This window comes from Mizuhopecten yessoensis, unplaced genomic scaffold (assembly GCF_002113885.1).
Source record: "Mizuhopecten yessoensis strain PY_sf001 unplaced genomic scaffold, ASM211388v2 scaffold10933, whole genome shotgun sequence".
Taxonomy (NCBI): domain Eukaryota; kingdom Metazoa; phylum Mollusca; class Bivalvia; order Pectinida; family Pectinidae; genus Mizuhopecten; species Mizuhopecten yessoensis.
Window position 1 is genome coordinate 247,485 of NW_018408794.1, and position 23,066 is coordinate 270,550.

A 23,066-nucleotide genomic window follows, 5' to 3' on the forward strand; every position below is an offset into this window, starting at 1 on the left:
CTATAGAAGAAAAAAAGTTTAATACAGGAATTGTTTGACTTCTCAGAGGTGTACATCCTTAAGCTCACTGGTCTTTAAATATATTTAAATAACCGTCTCGGATAACAATTGTCATGTTTCAAAAATCCTTTGAATCATGGTGCTTGCCCCCCGTCACCGTCATCATCAAGGCCCTGCCCAGGCCGTTCGGTTAAAAGTGCATGTGAACTAAAAAATGACCTAACCTCATACATCAATAATTATATGTCTGAAAAGCATTCCAAATTAAGTTGTAAACATTTTTTGAACTCTTATATAAATGATATAATCAGCAACTATACGTTACAGACCCACAGAACTAAGTAAAATCAAGGTAAAACCTGGCAAGGGTATGGAACAAACAGGTGGGGATCGATGTGCCGTGCCCATGCAGTGATTCCAGTGTATGACTAAGGGTGGATAACTCTAATATTTATCTTGACAAATTCATCAAATGTCATTCAACATGGCGTCTGCCTGTGCCCTGGAATGGGTACCAGATTCCTTATACAACACAGCAGTTTCAGCCATTGTAGCTTCATATTACCGGTACAAAAGGGACATAAAGGCATTACCAGAGAATGTCCAGTTTGATATTTACTACAAGGTACGTAATGAAGCTTTTCTTTAGCCAGGGATAAACCGTGGTTCTCACCCGTTTCGTCAGCAAGTTTCGATGAAATGTCAGCTCGCTATGTAAAAAGGAGCATGAATCATTCCGATAAGAATTTTTAGTTAATATTATTGATGCTACTTAGGAACATCCAAGCATACGTTCTTCCTTACGGTAAGATAAGATGTCCGGTATGACGTTTTAGTGATATAAGAAAAGCTTACCAGGCTGAAAATAGACCAAATGTCATTCTTGTTGTCACCATGATCACTATTCTAGCTTACAGTACGGTATTCTGGTATAACAAAATGACTCAGATACGTTGACGGCAACTTTTTACGTGAATACAATATACCACCATACATGTATACAGCTGTATATAATAGAGCTGACAGCAGAGGAAATGTAAACATACTGTATTCAGAAAAAAATAATGTTCAATTCAGTTGATTTATTTGGTATTTAACAAACACAACACACACTTACTTTAATTGAAACAGGAGCGAAAAATGCATGGCCAGACCGGGGTTGGAACTCTGAACTGTAGATGGCTGATGCTCTACCAATTCAGTAACCCGGTCGCTGCAATGATTGAACCATGCAGTCGTGTGCTGCTACATTCCTCCCTCCTTTTTCTAGTCTCTGCCTCCAAAGACATCACTATTTACACCCCAGATTTGGGTATTGAGTATCCCCTTGTCAAGCATTCACCTAATAAGCAAGGGATGGTCACAGGCACCAATAAAAAACAAACCGACCAGACCGGGGTTGGAACCCCGAGACTCTCTGAACTATAGACGGATGCTCTACCAATTGAGCTACCTGGTTGCAGACAATTAATTGACCCAGTCTCATTTCCCAACATTCCACTTTTTTTTTCTAACTCTCGCCCCCAGAAGTCACAACTATTTTTACATCCCAGAATTTTGGAACCCCCTGTCTTAGCATTCACCGATAGGCTAGTGTTTGAAACAAGGGTTGGCAAGCTCCCCATCATTTTTGTCAACAATAGACCCTTTTTGATTCTGATTATCAGGAATCTCTCCAGAAATATTGGGCCTCTTGTAGCCTCAGGAATATTATGTTGAATGCATATCAACACACTAACCAANTTTTTTTCCCCCCCCCCCAAAAATGGGGGGGGGGGGGGGGATATAGTGTTGCCTATGTCCGTCGCATCGCATCCCATCCCATCCCATCCCGTCCTGTCCCATCAAACACTTAAACTAATTTCACATGGTGATGGGGGCATTCATGTCTTACAGACATTTTCTAGTTTTTAAAATGATAATATAAATAGGAGCCGATAGCACGGCCAGACCAGGATTTGAGCCGGGGACCCTCTGAACTTTAGACAGTCACTGGTACCGTTTCAGTTACCTGGTTGTCGATGATTAACCCAGTCCAGTTTTGTTACATTTCTTCCTACTTTTTCTAAGTTTTTGCCCCTGAAAACACACTCGGCTATTTACAACCCAGGTTTGGGTATTCCCTGTTCACTAGTACTTGAAACAAGGGTTGGCATGATCGCCAATTTTGTAAAAGGAACAGAAAAATGCACTGCCAGATCAGGATTTGAATCCAGGACCCTTTGAACTTTAGATAGACACTAGTTGACCTACCTGGTCTTTGACGATTGACCCAGTCCAGTTCTGCTACAATGTTATTTAAAGATTGGTTTCAGTAATCATGGTTGTCCATATACAGCTGGTTTTGGTGATCTTGTGCATCTATTTATCTTGTGCATTGATATCTACCAACATTAAGTTGTAGCCTTATTGCTTATAGCAGTGACCTAGATGGAGCACAATGTGTTATGGGTTGGGTGTTACAGTGTCTGTGCTGTGACATTCCAATATAAGGTAATTGATCCCCAGGCCATGAGTGGTGTATGGCACTATAAAAGATGCCATCGTGAATCATCCTATACTTTATATGTAATCCTCAAAAATTAATCTATAATTGAAATATGATGAGTGTTGGTCTTGAAGTATTACATTTATCAGTAATGGAGCTAAACACAAATTCTGACTCAGATATACAGACTGACAGAAAAGGGAAACACCTTAAAGGGTGGTCGGGTGGTGCATTAGATAGTGCACTTGCCTTTCACCAAGGTGGCCGGGGTTTGATTCCCTGATTGCATGTGTAAAGGTATGAGGTCACCTGCCCGACCACACGGTTTCCTCTCACATTAAGACCCCTCACGTAATAACATTCAGGCCAACAAGAGTGATTAATATAAGTTGATAAAAAGTTATTTCATAATTGTTGTAAATGAAAGTTTATATTTTTAAACCCTTAATGCCCACTTCTACATATTGCAGGATTTCAGTCATCCAGGGGTCATCATGTGACCCCAGTTACTATCCCCTTGATTTATCACTGCATTCTTCAAGAATGATAATGTTGAACAAAAATTACATTAATCTGTAGCTCAGTGTTCCCCATGAATTTTATAGATTTGGGGATATATTTGATAGATTTCAAAATTATAAACCCTCAGGTCCACAGTTATATAGGAAAGTCTATGAAAAGTGGGGGTACAACATACTGTCTGTTTTGGAAGATAAACAAACTTATTTAGAGGTTTGGCTGTTGGCTGATTAATGTTTATCATACAGTATTTGATTTTAAATGTACTGTTTTTGTTTTCCAGCTGTACAACAAAGGCCAACTTTGTCAGTTAGGACTGGATTTTTCAGAACTAGACACATTTTCAAAGGTGCTGAAGATAGTAGATAAAAGGTATGTAAGATCAATCAGCGGTGTTCTTGGTATGGCTTTGAAAAACGAGCTGGCATGTAGGGAATTTAAAAAAAAAATGTTTACAACTTTATAGGAACTAGTTCCTTAAACTTCACAGTGCTTGTTTTTGCCAAAAAAATCATTGAGTAGGGACAAAAAACTAGGTTTAGTATACATACCTGTAGGGTTAACATGGAAACATGCATACAGGTATTTTCTTTAAGCGATTAAAAACATCACCTTCTATATAATTCTTCATATAGAACAGTCTCTGATGGCTGCTAAAACTGTCAGCTTTATTGAAGAAAGAGCTAGACAGACACTGGGCAAATCAGCATGTCCTCTTCTGTATGAGGACTTTAATGTTTCAATCTGATCGTTTGTGTTGGAAATTTGTTTTGAAATTTCTAGTCATACATATTCTTTTTCATCTAATGAAACTTTCAAAACTCATGCAACCCCTTATGTTTTATCCATGTCAACATTTCTTTATTTTCAGACATTTGCTGCACCACAGTTTTCAGGCATTAATGGACCATGGTGTGCGGGTGTCAGACATTCTTGCCGATGCATTCACGGTTCAGTTAATGCCAGCCTCCTGTCCGGACGCAATCTCTAGAGACAGAGCTATTCAATTTGGTCTATCCCTTGGTAAGAGGATAATGTTTGTAGTAGTACTAAATTTTGATACGAAGTCAAAACTGTCGATAGCAACAGATCAAAAGGTCATTATAGACAGGTGGTCGCTTTAAACGGGTGAGATCCAGTAATTAATATGAGAGAGACGAGTCAATGATATGCATCTTGATTCTTTCAACTTATAACCATAACTTTATTGCTGATGAAGTGTGTAGAAGTGAAAAATTGATGAAATCTTTTCCTATCTTCAAAACTTGTGTACAAATTTGATTTCATTCAAAAGGTTTTGTTATGCTCGCTGTTATGAGGGATCACATTGTTGCTGCCTTGTCAGATCACCATCTGTTTATCCTGACAGAAGTTCTTATGTTAAGATAGCTCAATGAAATGTTATGGCTGTATGCATATGTATGATGGCAAGGCCTTGTATTACGCACAATAATTTGGTTTTCATGCCAAAAGTCAAGGTCACCTTGAGGTCAAAGTTCAAACTCATTGACTGGTCCAGAACTTTGCACTCGCTGAAGTACTTAATGGAATTTTAAGAATATATGCAGGATTGAAATGCAGTGTGTCATAACCACTCAAATGGTCTGTACACTCAAGGTCTAGGTCACATTGCGATAAAAGGTCAAATTCATTCTACTGACTTCAGAAGATAGCTCATAAGATCTTCATGGATCAACATAAGTAGGATGGCACATCAAGGTCAAAGGTCAATTTCATTGCCTCAGTGACCTTTAGGGGGATCAGAATTATTTTGCAACTGACTCGTCATTGTTGGAGGGAGGAAGAAGTATTTAGTACTACGGTACATCACTATTTCATGAAAAAAAATAATATTCATCTTTATTCATTTTGTAGGCAGCTTTTTGAGTGATGCTGGCTGGTTTTATGCAAGCGAGAAAGTATTTAAGGGTTGTCTCCTCTTGTGTCAGATGGATGATGTCACGTCTAGTCTCCTTAAAGCCTTGGACTGTAGTGTAAGGTAAGAAGCTCAGTGGCCTTTTTTCATGCAGAGTTAAGCTGTAACACTTTGGTAAAACTAGGAGCATATGGAATTTAGAGATTTTTGTTTTCTAATATAAAAAAACCTGATGTACATGTATATTGATTTAGTATTTCAAAAAACTGAAGTAACATAAAAGATTTGCCATTTCTTAATTTTTTTTCAATTCTGGTGATTTAATTTTGTTTTTTTACAGGTTGCTGCATGTGCAGAATGCTAACTGTAAATATAAGGAGGCCGAGATTACTCGGTCGGTGGCATGTCAATGTCTGGAAATCCTGGAGGAACGAAACGTCCCGGTCAACACATCATCATTTCATACTGAGTGCTGTGCTCTGCTTTTTGCGGAAAGTCTATATGATGAGGTAATTGGAATATTACTGCAGTTGCAGTTAGTGATAGGCTGATGATCGATTATAATCAAAAATCGATCAGTTTGACCTTAACAATTCCGATTATCAATTACAAAGTCCATAATCGATATCATTGGTTCATCATTGAAATCAAAGTGTTTACATGTCTTCAATGTAAAGTATGCTTTGAAAGTCATATACTCTTCATTTATACTATATCAGTATATGATTGATAAAATTGTATAAAAGTTGCTTGATATCCATTCATTCTAAAAGAACGAAACCTTATGTATAGTGAACAACTCTGTTTATTGATGTAATAGTAGTGTTCTCACATTATTTGGGTATTCAGTCCCATAAATTTATAAACTGATTATGCAATCGATCATCGATCAGTTCGGTACTTATGATTACAAACTGATTATCGATTGTGATTTCAAACTGATTGCCCATCACTAGTTGCAGTATATTTTACAATGAACACTTGACCATTTGTCTGTGTCTGGTCCCACTTTGAAAATGAGATCTAGTGTAACTAACTCTCAAAATAAGCTCATAAAGTGTTGAATAAGCAATCCTGTTTCACAAGCCTTTTCCAAATAAAAATAAATAAATAAACCTGATATATCTATACAATATTATGAATTTTAACCAATCGTTTATGCTTAACTATTGTACAAGTAGCGCTTTGATGTAAAGTTTTGCAGTTCAAATATTAACAAATTTTGTACGATTTCTATTCCAGGCAATCAAATATTGTAGCAGAGCTGTTAAGGGACTTTCTGCATTATTACCTCACAAGGTAAGAAACAGGAGTACATCTTGATGTAAAAAGTTTGATTGGGTCATTAGTTAATTAGTTCATCAGTTGACTTTTCTAATTTTTAAAGGACTAAATGTTTGCTGCTACTTGATAAAGACTGTCCTTCTGTAACAATGACACAAACATCTTCTTATGGCTTTATTTATTCATTTAGTATGTAACTGTTAAATAACCATATGCATCAAGACAAGAGAGATCATCCTAAAGTACACGTACTTGGTGTAGACAGGCCGTTACAGGTGCCTGTAACATCATGATAGTGCTAATTCTTTGAATGTTATTTATGCAGAATTTCAATTATGTTTTTTTTCTGTACTCCACTCAAAATCCCATTATGTACCTATTAAAATGTCATTTGTTGTAAATGGAGGGTGTGACTGTTGCGGCTGATTCTACTATAAATAAAATGAAAATATACAGCATTTGATAAAGCGCCCTATCTTGCTAACATAAGCCACTCTAAAGAGCTTTACACTTACAGTACATTGATCCTTTAATTTATACTGTAATTTTTGTTGTTGTATTGTGATAGGTGTACTGCTATTATGATAACTTATGCAGTAGTTAACTCCACTCCCCACCCTATCTTCGATTTATTTTAATAAAAGTAGCAGTAAGAAATAATAACTATGTAGATTTCATGGTTAAAATATGCATTTCAATTAGTGAATGTTATGCAGAACTTCAATTATGTTTTTTTCTGACATTAATATTTCAGACAGTGGTAGATGTATTACGACAGTGTTCAAAGGTAATTATTGTTTTGATCTTAAGTTTCTCCATTTCAGTTAAAATTATTCATTATAAATAGAGTTGTTGAGAAAAAAAACCCTTTAACTCCTTCACCCCTGAAGGTACATTTGAACTCTTCCAATTCAAAGTTGGAATAGTTCATTATGAAATTTCTTAGGTGAAAGAGCTAAAGGTATTTTGATATATCATAAGAACAAAGTTTAAATGTACATGTATAATGTACATACCCAGGTATGCATTGACAAGCAAATAGACAAAAAAACATTTCAATATGTAATAAATGACTATGTCATCGAAAATGTTATTGAAATTGATCAACAATAGATGGTTCAGTATCATATTACGTGTAACCTGTCATTATGAATTGATTAAGTTTTTAACATGTAATAAATTAATCATTCATAGATTTCAATTGTAGAAAAAAAGTGTACATGGAATTGAAATGTGTTCCATATTATTGTATTTAAAATCAGAAGATTTAATACACCTAATTGTGATGAAACTCTTTGTTTTTAGGCATGTGTAGTCAAAAGAGAATTCAGTAAAGCCGAAACACTTATCAAGCATGCAGTGCACTATGCCAGGTAAGATCAAAGGAAAATATGGAAAAAAATCTTCTTAAAAATGGATATTTTAAGAAGAAAAATTACGAACTTTTGTACATTTCAAAAATTTGTTTGATATTGAATTTTAGGCAGGAAATGTACCAGATTTCCCCCCCCCCCCCCCTAAAGATACATATTTCTTTGACATTTCTTATTTGACATTTCATGAAGTGTGGAGTACTATTATGTTAATTTCTGGTCCATCCGCCTTTCCGTTACAATCTTTAATATGTCATCAAGATATTTTATGAAACTTCTCAGGGATGTTTGCCTTGGACAAGTTCATTGTGGCGTAATTGGCCAAAATTCAAGGTCACTGATACTGAAAACAGAATTATTCAATCAATGGCTTGATATCACTCATCCAGACATATTTTTGACACATTTTCTTGAAACTTCATACATGTTTGCTTCGGTTAAAAAGTTCATTTTAATTATTGATCAAAGGTCAAGGTCATTTTTAGTGAAAACAAAATTTTAAAAAATTGCTTATGATCACACCATAGATCAACAGGAGGTATGGTTTATTTTGAGCCTTGTTCACTTTCTAGTTTTTAAAGTCTGCAACCCTACTGAATAAGGGAAGTAGAGCAAAGTCCTTGATAAAAATAATGTTAGTTTTTACTGGAAAAAAATATTGGTTTTACTTAACTGATACATATGGATAGGACTATGTTCATATGAGTCTAAAAGTTAGTAAATATTTGTGTATACATGAGATGTATTAAAGATCTACATATATTTGTAAACTGACAGGTCAATGTTTGGAGGACAGCATCCGAAATATTCAGACGCACTCCTGGACTACGGTTTCTACCTTTTAAATGTCGACTCCATCACAGCAGCAGTACAAGTTTATCAGGTAATATGTACTTCCCTATTTAACATTAACAATTTTTCTTCATATACAAATACAGTCGAATCTGCTCAAGCGACCATCTTCATTAATCGAACATTTGTTTTATGCGACTACTTTTCATTCCTTCCGACTTTTGCCTATGTAATTTAACTGTATAAGTGACCATCTGTCTAACGCGACCAGCGACCACCCAATACTGACCTCAAAGTTAGTTACGTTAAATGACTACGTTAGATACATTTGTAACTCCAAATTTGCGACCATTACCACATTTGTAGAAGGACTACTAAACGATCTTTTCACCAAGTTCAGTGAACAAATTTGACACAACCAATTTCCAAACTTATAATAAATTCATTGACATGTGCAGAAACATTTTTTTTCTAACTGAAAATTGTACAGTGAAATCTGTATTTTAGACACCACCCTTGAGAAGTCAAAATGATGGCCTCAATTTTTTAATAGAATGTTCCGATTTTAAACACATTCGTGATAACTACTTCCGAGTCCAGGATATGAAAACACTTTTCAGTTCCGTGGATTCGAAGGCATTATTTAACTATTTGAAAGACATTGGTCTATTTTATAGACTCTGATGTCTTTTAACCCACCTTATCATTTTTGACGTTATATATATATCGCATATTCCATATCATCTATTCGTTATCTCTTTTATTATTTTAACTCCCTTTTATTATTTTTATTATCTACACATACAATGCGAATACTTTTAAAATGAACCATTTTATCTGATTTTATCTTCGCTATTCACATGTTTGTTAAAAAAGTAAAATAAATAAATAAATCACCATGGCCCTAAATGACCACAGCCGTCGATGGCCCGTTAAACATAAACAAACAAACAAACAATGATGGCCTCTAACCGTAATGTAAGGAGTCTCTTAATACAGGTTCCGTTCAAAATTAAATCGCTATACCGGTAATAGGGAAAATTGAAAGTGGTCTCTTAACACAGGTGGTCTCGTAATGGAGGTAGTCAATTAAGCAGGTTTGATGGTATACATTAGCTTGACAATGGAAGTTATATCATAAATTTTGCATCGATAGTCTGTATGTCACTGTATCTCCCTCATAGAGAAAGCATTAGTGGTTGTCAACATGCTGTACAGGAGTTCACTTGCAAAATAATAATAATGTGTCTGACTTATGTTTAAGATGGCCCTAGATATTCGGCAGTCTGTGTTCGGTGGAAATAACCTGTATGTAGCTATCGCCCACGAAGACCTGGCCTATGCCTCCTATGTACAGGAGTACAGCTCAGGCAACTTTAAAAATGCAAGGTAATATACTCCACTCAAAATCCCATTATATACCTAGTTACATATTAAAATGGCATTTGTTATAAATGGAGGTTGTGACTGTTGTAGCTGATTTTACTATATACATTTTTGTTTTATTGTCACAGTTGTATTGTTAAAGGTGTACATGTACTGCGGTTATGATAACTTATGCAGTAGTTAACTCCACTCCCCACCCCAACTCCGATTTAAAAAAAGGTAGCAATAAGAAATAATTTTATGTCTTTAAGTCTTAAACCTATAGATACTTGTACCACGTAGTTATTGGTGTAAAATTGCATACAACTCTGTGCCATTTGATTATGTGATGAAGCAGAAGTGTTTAAGATTTCAAAATTGACCAAGGACATTTCTGTTTATCAATATCCAGTTTGACTAGAGTTATTAGTTGTTTTCCAGAGTCCCCAACTGCCAGCTTTACAACAAATGACATCAGGAGGTCATATGCTTTTAGGGTGATTTAACCCTCCGGAGAGGTGGTTGGTTATGGTCAGCTCTGACAAGAAATACCACACATAGTACAAGTTTATTGTCAATACTTTAATGAGTGTATTGTATGTGAATGTGTTTGTACATATCCTCACAGTAAACATGTGTATAAGTGCTATCTGACATTATTGTACTTAACGCTTTCATTAAAACATGCATTTCCACCCTATACATGCAGATTACAAAATTTCTGTACAATTCACGTATGATAAGTACAAATTATGTTAAGTTTGGTTCTAAAAACCCCAAACTGAACAACTATGGAAAGCTAAGTGATGTTGGGATTAGAAAAAAATGACTACTCACAACCATGGTGTCATGTAACGTGGAAAATATTCAAAGCACATTTAAGTTTCAATTTGTCTCTTTCATCAGTAATGTAAACTGAAAAGTTAAAGCTCTGAATGCAGAATGTTGAATTAAAAATGTTTGTGGAATAATATTACACTGTTATATAGCTTGAAAATCTATAGGTAGTTCAAAAATATGTAATAAATAATAGTATAATATCAGGTCTTGCAAACTTCCTTCTACATAACACTTTTTGACTTTCCAGAGATCATGCGGACAAAGCCATAGAAATTCTCGGCCACATTTTACCACAGGATCATTTATTGTTATCATCATCCAAACGTGTAAAAGGTAAGTCACATTATACATATTACCAGGTTCTCTACGTATACCCTGACTTTCTATCTAGAATCGAGGTGGACAACCAACAACTGTAACTTATACCAGGTTCTCTACCCTAGCTTTCTATCTAGAATCGAGGTGGACAACCAACAACTGTAACTTATACCAGGTTCTCTACCCTGGCTTTCTATCTAGAATCGAGGTGGACAACCAACAACTGTAACTTATACCAGGTTCTCTACCCTAGCTTTCTATCTAGAATCGAGGTGGACAACCAACAACTGTAACTTATACCAGGTTCTCTACCCTGGCTTTCTATCTAGAATCGAGGTGGACAACCAACAACTGTAACTTATACCAGGTTCTCTACCCTAGCTTTCTATCTAGAATCGAGGTGGACAACCAACAACTGTAACTTATACCAGGTTCTCTACCCTGGCTTTCTATCTAGAATCGAGGTGGACAACCAACAACTGTAACTTATACCAGGTTCTCTACCCTAGCTTTCTATCTAGAATCGAGGTGGACAACCAACAACTGTAACTTATACCAGGTTCTCTACCCTGGCTTTCTATCTAGAATCGAGGTGGACAACCAACAACTGTAACTTATACCAGGTTCTCTACCCTAGCTTTCTATCTAGAATCGAGGTGGACAACCAACAACTGTAACTTATACCAGGTTCTCTACCCTGGCTTTCTATCTAGAATCGAGGTGGACAACCAACAACTGTAACTTATACCAGGTTCTCTACCCTAGCTTTCTATCTAGAATCGAGGTGGACAACCAACAACTGTAACTTATACCAGGTTCTCTACCCTGGCTTTCTATCTAGAATCGAGGTGGACAACCAACAACTGTAACTTATACCAGGTTCTCTACCCTAGCTTTCTATCTAGAATCGAGGTGGACAACCAACAACTGTAACTTATACCAGGTTCTCTACCCTGGCTTTCTATCTAGAATCGAGGTGGACAACCAACAACTGTAACTTATACCAGGTTCTCTACCCTAGCTTTCTATCTAGAATCGAGGTGGACAACCAACAACTGTAACTTATACCAGGTTCTCTACCCTGGCTTTCTATCTAGAATCGAGGTGGACAACCAACAACTGTAACTTATACCAGGTTCTCTACCCTAGCTTTCTATCTAGAATCGAGGTGGACAACCAACAACTGTAACTTATACCAGGTTCTCTACCCTGGCTTTCTATCTAGAATCGAGGTGGACAACCAACAACTGTAACTTATACCAGGTTCTCTACCCTAGCTTTCTATCTAGAATCGAGGTGGACAACCAACAACTGTAACTTATACCAGGTTCTCTACCCTGGCTTTCTATCTAGAATCGAGGTGGACAACCAACAACTGTAACTTATACCAGGTTCTCTACCCTAGCTTTCTATCTAGAATCGAGGTGGACAACCAACAACTGTAACTTATACCAGGTTCTCTACCCTGGCTTTCTATCTAGAATCGAGGTGGACAACCAACAACTGTAACTTATACCAGGTTCTCTACCCTAGCTTTCTATCTAGAATCGAGGTGGACAACCAACAACTGTAACTTATACCAGGTTCTCTACCCTGGCTTTCTATCTAGAATCGAGGTGGACAACCAACAACTGTAACTTATACCAGGTTCTCTACCCTGGCTTTCTATCTAGAATCGAGGTGGACAACCAACAACTGTAACTTATACCAGGTTCTCTACCCTAGCTTTCTATCTAGCTAGAATCGAGGTGGACAACCAACAACTGTAACTTAGATTTGTTTTCTATGAAAATGAAGCGATTTGCATTTACAAAGATGCTTATCTTCATTTCCATGCAAAGAGTTATGTCAGCTTGTATTTTCTTTCCAACATGCATCAGTTGTTATACCTGTGTGTTTTAACAGCTGTTACATTGGGTGTCTTTATTTTATATCTATTTGTGTGTGTGTGTGTGTAACTGTTTGTACATGCAGCTCTGAATATGGGCTTCCACAATCACCAGTCAGGGAGAACTTGGTTGTGTAATTCTGACATTAGGTGAACTTGGTTGTGTAGTTCTGACATTGGGTGAACTTGGTTGTGTAGTTTTGACGTTGGGTGAACTTGGTTGTGTAGTTCTGACTTTGGGTAAACTTGGTTGTGTAGTTTTGACGTTAGGTGAACTTGGTTGTGTAGTTCTGACTTTGGGTAAACTTGGTTGTGTAGTTCTGATTTTTTGTGAACTTTGTTGACTGATTTGTTCATATTGCTGCAGCCCTTATCCTGGAGGAGATTGCTATTGACAGCCATGACAAGGAGGAGGAAAACCGGATGTTATTGGAATCTCAGGACCTTCACCTCCAATCTCTTGCCCTGGCAAAGGCTGCATTTGGGGAAAACAATGTCCAGACAGCCAAACACTATGGGAACCTGGGCCGCTTGTACCAGTCCATGAGGAGATACGATGTATGTCCCCACAGTATTCATTCACATAGTGAAAATGTCATCTCTGTATTTTAGAGTAAGATAGAATAGAAGAAGTACCAAAAGAAAGTGCAATGAATTATTTTAATTTCTCAATATTTTTATCACAATGTTTTCCTTTTAAATGACCTGAAAGTATGAATGCTGAGAGTAGGAACATGCATCGAGTTGAACTCTGTGGATACTAGCTTTATGAAATGAACACCTCTTGACCATGGCCATTACAATTTCTGATTTCCTCATGAAACTTTGGACTTAACCAGTTTGAAGTAATGTATCTGAGTAAGAATAATTTTTCAAGAAAACAAAAGTTGCTTAATTTAATTTTCTTGTAATTTATTAAAGTCACTTAAATTCTGCCATATGGCAAGAAATGATACATCTCAAGTCCATGGCTACATGTATTTGTTACTATTTGATAGGAAGCACAGGAAATGCATTTAAAAGCCATAGAGATCAAGGAGAGACTGCTTGGTACTGACGATTACGAGGTTGCTCTGTCCGTAGGACATCTAGCCTCTCTCTATAATTACGACATGCGGAAATTTGACGAGGCAGAAAAGCTATATCTACGATCTATAGCAATAGGTATGTAGCAAAGAGACACTTTTTGTATTGGTATTTGTTTTCAATCTCTTGATTAAATCGGTATATCTAAGATCTATAGCTATAGGTATGTAGGAAAGAGACACTTTTTGTACTGGTATTTGTTTTCAATCTCTTGGTTAAATCGGTATATCTAAGATCTATAGCTATAGGTATGTAGGAAAGAGACACTTTTTGTACTGGTATTTATTTTCGGTCTCTTGATTAAATCGTTCTTTGGAGCTGGACAAAATCTTTCAGATTGATGATAAGGGAATCTCTCTGAAAGTAATCTGTTGTCAGGCAGAGTTCAGATCCAGAGCTGGAGTAGAAAGGTATGACTGTAAAGAAAATAGAATTTAGATAAGTAAAAAAAATCAAAGCACAACAATTATAGAAAAGAAAGCTATCAAAAGCAGTTAGGGTTGTTCCATAATTTATCCTAAGGGGAGGTAGGAGGCACCTGTCAATATAGTCAAATATTATGGGTGATGGGGTTGAAACCATATCTGCCTACCATTCCTTATATGAAGTCACCTACAAGATTTTATGGGTGGTGGGGTCCCTGAAAAAGTGCCTCCCACCCCTCCCCTACAGTTAATTCTGGAACGGACATTATAGAAAATATTTAGTTTGAGATCATTCTAGACAAGAGAACATATTCTTTTACCCTAGACAGGTGTATTCACACTTTTCCTGGTGTGAGATATCCTTTTCTCTTACCCTGGACAGGTGTATCTGCACTTTTACCGGTGTGAGATTTCCTTGTCTCACCCTAGGGTTGAGACGGGGGGATTCCCCTATTCATAACAATGGTATGACGTCACTTCAACAATACAATGATGTCACGTCAACAATCAATCAACGACACGTCAACCCTGAATTTAGCATGTAACGTTGTCATTACATTGTGTACATGATACACATTGGAAGAACAGGGTAAGAGAAAAAGAATCATTCACCCCCTTGTGGGTAAGATAGAGGAATCTAAACCCTCGGGAAAAGATTCTTAAGTTGCCAAACACTCGGCAAAGCCTCGTGTTTGGCAACTTAAGAATCTTCCCCCTCGTGGTTGAGATTCCCCTATCTCACCCCCTAGGGGGTGAGAGATTCTATTAGTCTCACCCTAAGATTGAGACGAGAGGATTCCCCTATTCATAACAATTGTATGACATCACATTAACAATACAATGACATCATTTCAACAATGCATTTAATTAGCCTGTAACGTATACCTCAAAATAAGAATCTTCCCCCTTCGGGTTGAGATTCCACTATCTGGCCCCCAAGGGAGTGAAAGATTCCATTACTCTATAGCGTTTTTCATTAAGCATGGTTAAGCTGTCAAAGGTTTGTTCTGGGAACTATTTGGCATGGTAGGCATCCAGCACCATTAAAAGTCTGTAGTCCTAAGTTACTGTCTATCAGAAAGGCAATGAATCACACTATTTACGCTTTGTGTGTTTTGTCAGTTGGTTAATACAGTAAAAATGTAATCTGCATAAACAAAGTATTAAATATCACAATGCAGTATTTATATACATATAACCAAATTATCTTTGCAGGCAAGAAATTATTTGGTGAAGGGTACAGTGGTTTGGAGTACGATTATCGTGGCCTACTGAGGCTCTATAGGACTACATACAATCACAGTATGGCCGATATGTATGCTAATATCCTCCAGCAGTGGAATCAAATCCGGGATCGGAACAATGCAGAGGAAGTGAGACCTCTTGATTTCCAGGTGTTTGACAATTTACAAGATCTTGTGCAGGATTGTGTAGCAAAAATGAACTGAATTGCTTTTATTTGCTGGCCTATTTTCAGGTTATGTCATAAAAGTTAATTCAACAACACATTGTTCAGGATTGTGTGAGGAAAATTGGATGTGTTCATGTTTGCACTGCCCAATGCTCAGCTGGTATTGCAACAGTGAAAATCACAAGACTTTGTGGTAGCTGATATTGACGGAGAATGTGTTTCATCAACCAATTTTAAGAAAGCTGCCTGTGTAGTTGGACGATGTTTCTGAGAACAGCCTACATGACATCTTGATTTTATAGGAAAAACAAAGTGATTTATCGTTTGTTTTATAAATATCCATGTGATTGTAAAAATATCACAACCATAATAAGGCTGTGAGCTCATGTGGTACCCTCTTACTTTATCATATGAGGAGAAAATGCAAAAATCTGTCTGCCTTCTAGAATGTCCCAATGTTTAGGAAGAGAACTGTTGTAATATTTTCAAGAAACCTTTTACATCTGTTTTGCAAATTTGTATTGTAACGGTTAAATGAATATGTGCATGTATAGCCCATGAGCTTTTATGTGGATGTGGACCGTTTGTAATATCTCAAAAGGAAGTTTCATGTTACTGTTCAAGTATGACTGTAGGTCAGATCAGGATATGTGACGGTGTTGTATTGTGCTGCAAATCTGCAGTTACAGTAATTTTTGTGGATATTGTCATGTTTGGAATCGATGTAATTGCTTCGAAAGGGAATGTGTATATAAAAATGTATATACATGTCCTAAATTAGGAAAAGCCACCAATAAGGGGAAGGGGTTAGTGAGTTATGGGGTGAAGCTTCTGTATGTATATGCCCTGTATATATATATTGGTGGAGACAGTGACTGTGCCTATAAGGATTTAACTACAAGGTATGTGTTGGTAGCAAATATTTGATGCCATGTTTAAGGGGTGGAAGTACAATACCTTAATGCATTTGTTTGGAGAAAGAATGTATTGTATGGTATTACATTGGAATGACAGTAAGCCAATAATATTCACCCCTGAAATGAACTATTCCAACCTTTGAATTGGAACAGTTCAAATGTGTTTTTAGGGGTGAATGAGTTAAGCTGGTTTTTATATAAAGGGATTTGGAAAACTGAAAATGGTGAACGAGGTCATATCAATAAATGGTAGGTGAGTGTTACATATAAGAAATGTACACTGACTTAAAAAGTGCTAAATAATGAGTAGTTTCAGTATATGTTGGGATCATTCTCGTACCTGGTTACAGGGATGACAAATAAGGTGAAGTCGAAAAATTACAACTAATCATGTCATGGTAATCAACCGTATCATGAACATTGTATGTCATAAGAGATCATATCAGCATATATTTATTTTAAGGTCAAATCATATCCCCCACCATTTTTATTGTCAGCATAATTAAATCCTATCTCAAAGAAATTTTCATCATTTAAGCAGTTCCATTTTAACAGTTTTTCTAATCCTAAAGGGTTTCCTTGTAGATATTCAAATTCAGATAAACTTTTTATACTATTTATTAAATTGTGAACATAAATTCCTTCCCTCTCTCTACTCCTCCTCCTCATTTAAATCATGTCATACAGGCATTAGTTATATCCAGCATTGAATCTGTAAGGTACATGTTAAATACCTTCCCTAGTTTTGTGTGCTGACCAAGTTGTTTCCACTAAATATTTACATCCACAGGTACAAAGGTAGCAAAAACATATTTTGTTTCACTCTCTAAAAAATAACTTTTATAAGATTCTGACATTACTTGGTTTTTCAATAGTTTTAATTTATCCAATTTTTTCCCCACAAGCATTCAAGAATATCTCCAGAGCACTGACAGTTTCATGATCACTACAAATTATATATGGACAAAATGTCTGTTAATCACCCCCTTAGGTACTTTATACACAGAAAGATTTGTTTCTTGTGAACCAATATGACTGTCATAATATCATATGACTGCCAAATCTACCTGTTGCTCTACATGTACACGGTAGAAAAGGGGCTTGACCATATATATATCAGTTTGTTTCAAGAGCAGTTATTATTTCAAAAACAATTCTCTAACTGCCCTGGTAATTACTTTTCTTCGTCTGCAATAAACATGAAATATTTTTGTATTTGGTCATAAAAACATGCAGGGCAAATTTGGAATTAACTCTGAACTAATTTTGTTTTAAGCTGATCATGAGGGCACATTTCAAATTGATTTTTCTTGATTTTTTGTTTGGTTTGAATCAAAGGTTCGTGTTTGGATATATTTTTTTTTAAATATTTTTTTTATTAATATGACATTTGATAAAAAATATTGTTTATTGCTTAAGATGAAGGTACTGTTTTAATTTTCTTTTTGTTGAAAGATGTACACAGGTCACAAAGACCATTGTCCTGAGGGTTTTTCGTATCTGTAATTTATTGAACAATAATGATGTTGGTGTATGTAATTGTGATGCTCAGGGACACTAGGACAGCTACAGCAAACTAACATTAATCTGTTACTATTCTTATATTATTCAGAAACTGAATTTGGATACTGTTATTCTTTTTGACCACAAGTCTTAAAGATAATTTTCATAAACAAAATTGAGAAGATAAACAAAATTTGATTGTACAGAATGTATTATAGCCAAAACTTCATAATACTGCCAACATGACCCCTTATTTTGTAAAATTTTGCCATTGTTATAATGTAAAGAAGTTTGGCATTCTCTTAAGGGAGATGTGTCAAGGAATTGTTCAGGAAAAGAAAAAGGGACATCTGATTAGTTTGGGGATAAGTGAGGTGGGTTAAGTAATGAGGGTGATTGGATCACGATACTGATAACCAGGGATTTGTTTGTTAATGATGATCCAAAAGGGGACTAAAAAGGTAATATAGTTTGTCAAAGTAAACCTTTATTTTAATGATTGATTACGTCAGGCACTTTCCTGTCGGGGGACAAAGTATGACTGTAATACCATGACTTTACAGTAAGCATGTTCATAGTCACCTGTTTTCTGTGTGTTCTGTAATTCGTACATACCTGTTATCTCTGGTATGAGGAACAAACATACTGTGGTATAAAAATGGCATGCTATATTACGTGTTTCTGCATCCATTTAACAAGATTGTTAAAAAAAACATGTTTTTTCCTTGTGAAGTGCTACATGTTTTTAAAAATGGTTAAAGATAGGTTTTAACCATTATTTATGATCATTAATGATTGGTTATAAGATATTTGATATAAAAAAGTATGAAAGCCTGTGATTTATTTTGTTTCCCTATTTTTGTTGCTATAGTTCATGTCTGTTGCCTAGTTGTTTGTTGAGAGCATTTATGCCTTTATAATTATGTGATAAACACTAAGTTAAGTTTCTTATTCTTGCCAAAAGAATATTGATTACAACGCAGCTCAATCTTATGAATATTGTAATTTTTGTTGGCTTTTGAATTATATTGTTGACAATATAATTAAGTGAAAGGTTATGTTTCTATTTCTCCAGTCTGAATATTGTCCGTACTTATGTCCTTTATATTAATTGTGTACCATAAGTACAAATTTAACCGTTAAATAATTAAATTTTATCAAAATCCAATCATGACTTAATCACATTGCATAATATCAGAATAAATCAAAAGCCATCTTCCAAATCATAGGGTTACGCTCTATACCGGGTATATAGCGTATCTTCACATCAGTTTAAGAGCGTTTGTGTGATCCCTGGAATTTCCTACATGATCAAATGCTGTTTATAACAAGTTAACGTTTGGTCCTGAATTGATGTTTGATTTTAATGGTTTTAAAATTGCTTTGGGCTTTGGAAGAAACTTTGTATACTGATCAATAATATCAAGAGTAAGCTGCTTTCAAATGTACTATTTTACGGCAATTATAGGTAAAGCGACGCCAACTGCATACGTAAAAGGAAAAACTGCATGAAGCACTTGTAGGTAACTTGTTTTAGATTATAAATGTTTGTGTATCAATATGTCTGGACTTGTATGCGAACTAAGTTTTCATAATACTTAAGTGTAGCAGAACAAATCTTGTGTGAAATTCTTATATTTTGCAAAATTGTAGCCTTTTTAATTTAAAAACTTCCCTATCATGCTGTGGAAACTCTCATATTTCTTCTCCATTTACACATTGAAAAATCCATTTTCAAATTGGGATCTGTTTCATATCAACATCCCATCACCATCCATTAAATTATTAATATTGCAGTAAATATTTATTGTACATAAATGATCATATTCACAATACTATTGTATCACAAGATTTGCAAGTTGTTGGATTGTTTCTACATGACTATACACTGTAGTATATCATTTGTTCACTCTTTGGTCTTTTATGAAATACATATTAATTAGAATATATTACATGTACATGTGAAATAGATTACCGGTATAAGTCATAATGACATGGTAAGGTAATAAAACAAATATTTGAAGGTATCGATGAATAGGATCTGCCATATACATTTTTATAAGAAATAAAACTTCAAATCTTTGTAAATCTCCACAAAAAACTATCCAGCAGTTACAAGTACCTGGTATGCAGGTACAAAATGTGTTTAGATTGATCGCATATTATTTACCTTCTGCTTTCTTAGCAGATGTGAAATTAATTGTTTCATTAAAAATCTTACATGTATCTCTACAGATTTTGTACCTATAGCTATTAATCTACAGTAAAGTTTAAAGTAAAGCCTCTTCAATTGAGCCATGATTTTGTTTCCAGCAACAGCAGTGGTTTGTTTGTGAAATGGCTAGTTACGGGAACACTTTCTAAAAGGAAACAGTTCCAAAGATTTGGGGTGGGCTTAATATCCAGTATGGGCTTGTAACTTGACTTATAAAATACTGAAATTCTGATATTTAACTTAGTTGTCTAGCACAGAATCAGAAGCCAAGTATGCAATATAGACTTACAATGTATGATAAATTACTTAAGTCTTTCCATTAACAACAAATACAGCACTGTTAGTTACTGTTAATGTCTTAACATTTGAGTTTTTACAATTGATTACTTTATCAAAGATTTTATAAGTGTACCCAAGATATTGAAATATATACTTCCTTGAATTGATCAGTTGTCTTGCAGACAGTATCTACCTTTTCCTCTCGATCTAGTAACAGTTGAGCCTTGACAACCCAGTAGCCTTTGTTCCCAGCAAAATGTACAATCATGTACTATATCGCGAGACAACTGGGACAAATATAAAACAATGCCTGGATTAGCAAGGCTTTACTGTATATATATATAGTTACCTATATGCATTCAAGACCATATGACTGGATCATTTCAATTAATTCAAAATTGTGTTAGCTGCTTTAGTCTTTACAATATTTATTTATAAAAGAATTTGTATACATTGTTCTTCGTATACAGACACTTTCCTCTCTGAACCAAACCTGATCTGGGTATGTTTGCTATCATTTTCAACAAGGCAATATATTATATTAATAACTTCACAATAATGTAACTAAAATATTTACACCTGTGATATTTTCCTTCCATTTGCCTTTGAATGAGAAGGTGAATTCAACGCAGGGTGGAAAATATTACCTCATTATCCCTACTGGTATGTATACATTGGTGAATTAACCACTGCAGGAAAATTTGTAAATTTGATAGGGCAGAGGTATAAGGGTTTAAAGCAACTGGTGATGTTGCAGCCAATTTTTTGTTTAGTTAACATAAAAAAAGCAGCAAAACCTTAATGTACATATATTTGATCATGCAATTTCAAAGTGTAAAGAAAACATCCCTTTCTATTTTGTAGGGGAAAAGATTTACTAGTGTAGACAGTCGGATGATGTGTAACATGTACATTTTGTATGTTCAGCTTCTGTCTGATGGTCAAGTTTTTACTTGGGTCAGATAAAAATAAACTAACATTTACATGCCAGGTTTATTGTTTGTAGTTTTATTCTCAACAAATCAAAGTGAGCTGGTATTACAAGCATGGCTGTACAGTGGCAAACTTAGAGGTGGACACTGACACATAGATACTTTAATGAGGTGGCACTATATCGGACAACTCATAAATCAGTACCCAAAGGTCAAATCATTTCAATCCACATGCATGCCCAGTCAATTATTTTGAACAAGGACCTACCAAACTCTAGACGAATGCTCTACAAATTAAGCTACCTGGTTGCTGATGATCGACTCAATCCAGTTCCCCTAATTCATATATGGATGTGTCATTACTGGATGTCAAGGTCATTAGACACAAATCATTCTATGGACATTTAGGGCTTGAATATTTGTTTGCCGAATTGGCTCCAAAGGCAAAGTTATACGCACCTGTTAGATATCTGTTGTTTGTCCATCAACTGGCTTTAGAAATTTACTCCTCTTGAACAGATGATCAGATTTAAACCAAGTTTGAATAAGATTTTGTATAACGGAAGAGTGATACTCCCTTAGGTGACAGAATGAGCAAAGCCAAAAGGAGATATGATATGGGCTAAACTAACTCATTTTAACTCGGTTAAGAAGTTGCAGTTGCCTGATGGCCCCTTTGGAAACGTTGCATTTCGGTCAGACCACCTGTTTAATGCCTTGTTTCAAAACCGACGTGTGTTATTGGCGCTATTTTTAACAGGGCTTTTCCAAAAAATTAAAGTGGTCAAACTGGACGTTTGGAATGGACTATTAACATGGGGATAGCGAGTTGCCAAAAGTGGGAGTGCATACAACACATAGATTCATTGAAAAAACATCGTCTCTTCACGTGATATCCCTTTAAGTATGGGTGAAGGGATTTTTTCTTATTTGGCATAGAGCAAGGAATTAAATAAAAAGAGAAATACTGAAACAAGTAACTCCATTTTTCAACAAGGTAAATTTTATTCCCAATGTTATTGATAACAACATCACAGTAAAAAACAATGGAATTACATCTGGTCCAGTTCTGTCTGTCATTCCTACATAATAATGCAAAAACTTGGCAATTTGGTGTTATACAAAGTGACATTATCACCATTCCAGAAAAAGAGTATTTTTTATTTTCAATGGTCATGACTGCCTTATGGTGGTAGACCACTCTGAATTAAGCAGTAAAAGAGAATTTTTCTGTAATATTATATTACTTCTGAGTCTAGCAATGTGTTGTTTAAACACATTATTTCAATTTCTAATGGCTCTGAATCACAACAATTTTAATATAAGTGCATCATAAGGCTGTTATGCATAAAAACTTTGATCAATGTTTTGATTAATCAAATTAAAACATATCTATTGTTATATCTTGATGGCTAACTAACACACTGTTCCAAGACAGCTCTTCAGTAGTAAAGCAAACACTGGGGATGAGTGCTTATATTAATGGAAGAAAAAGAAGGCCACATATAATATCAAATTCTACGTGTGACAAACAGTGTGAATGAGATCTAATCTT

The 23,066-nt window shown here is 35.5% G+C and overlaps 1 protein-coding gene across 1 annotated transcript; it reads left to right on the plus strand.

Moving 5' to 3' along the window:
- Positions 1-479: 479 nt before the first annotated feature.
- LOC110463833 (amyloid protein-binding protein 2-like) lies at positions 480-16,087 on the plus strand. The gene is made up of 14 exons (XM_021518718.1): positions 480-625; positions 3,291-3,379; positions 3,879-4,030; positions 4,883-5,006; positions 5,224-5,392; positions 6,126-6,182; positions 6,922-6,954; positions 7,473-7,540; positions 8,318-8,423; positions 9,597-9,721; positions 10,785-10,870; positions 13,111-13,301; positions 13,742-13,907; positions 15,470-16,087. The coding sequence occupies exons 1-14, from the start codon at positions 485-487 to the stop codon at positions 15,700-15,702; spliced, it is 1,740 nt and encodes a 579-aa protein (XP_021374393.1). The 5' UTR covers positions 480-484; the 3' UTR covers positions 15,703-16,087.
- The last annotated feature ends 6,979 nt before the right edge of the window (positions 16,088-23,066 follow it).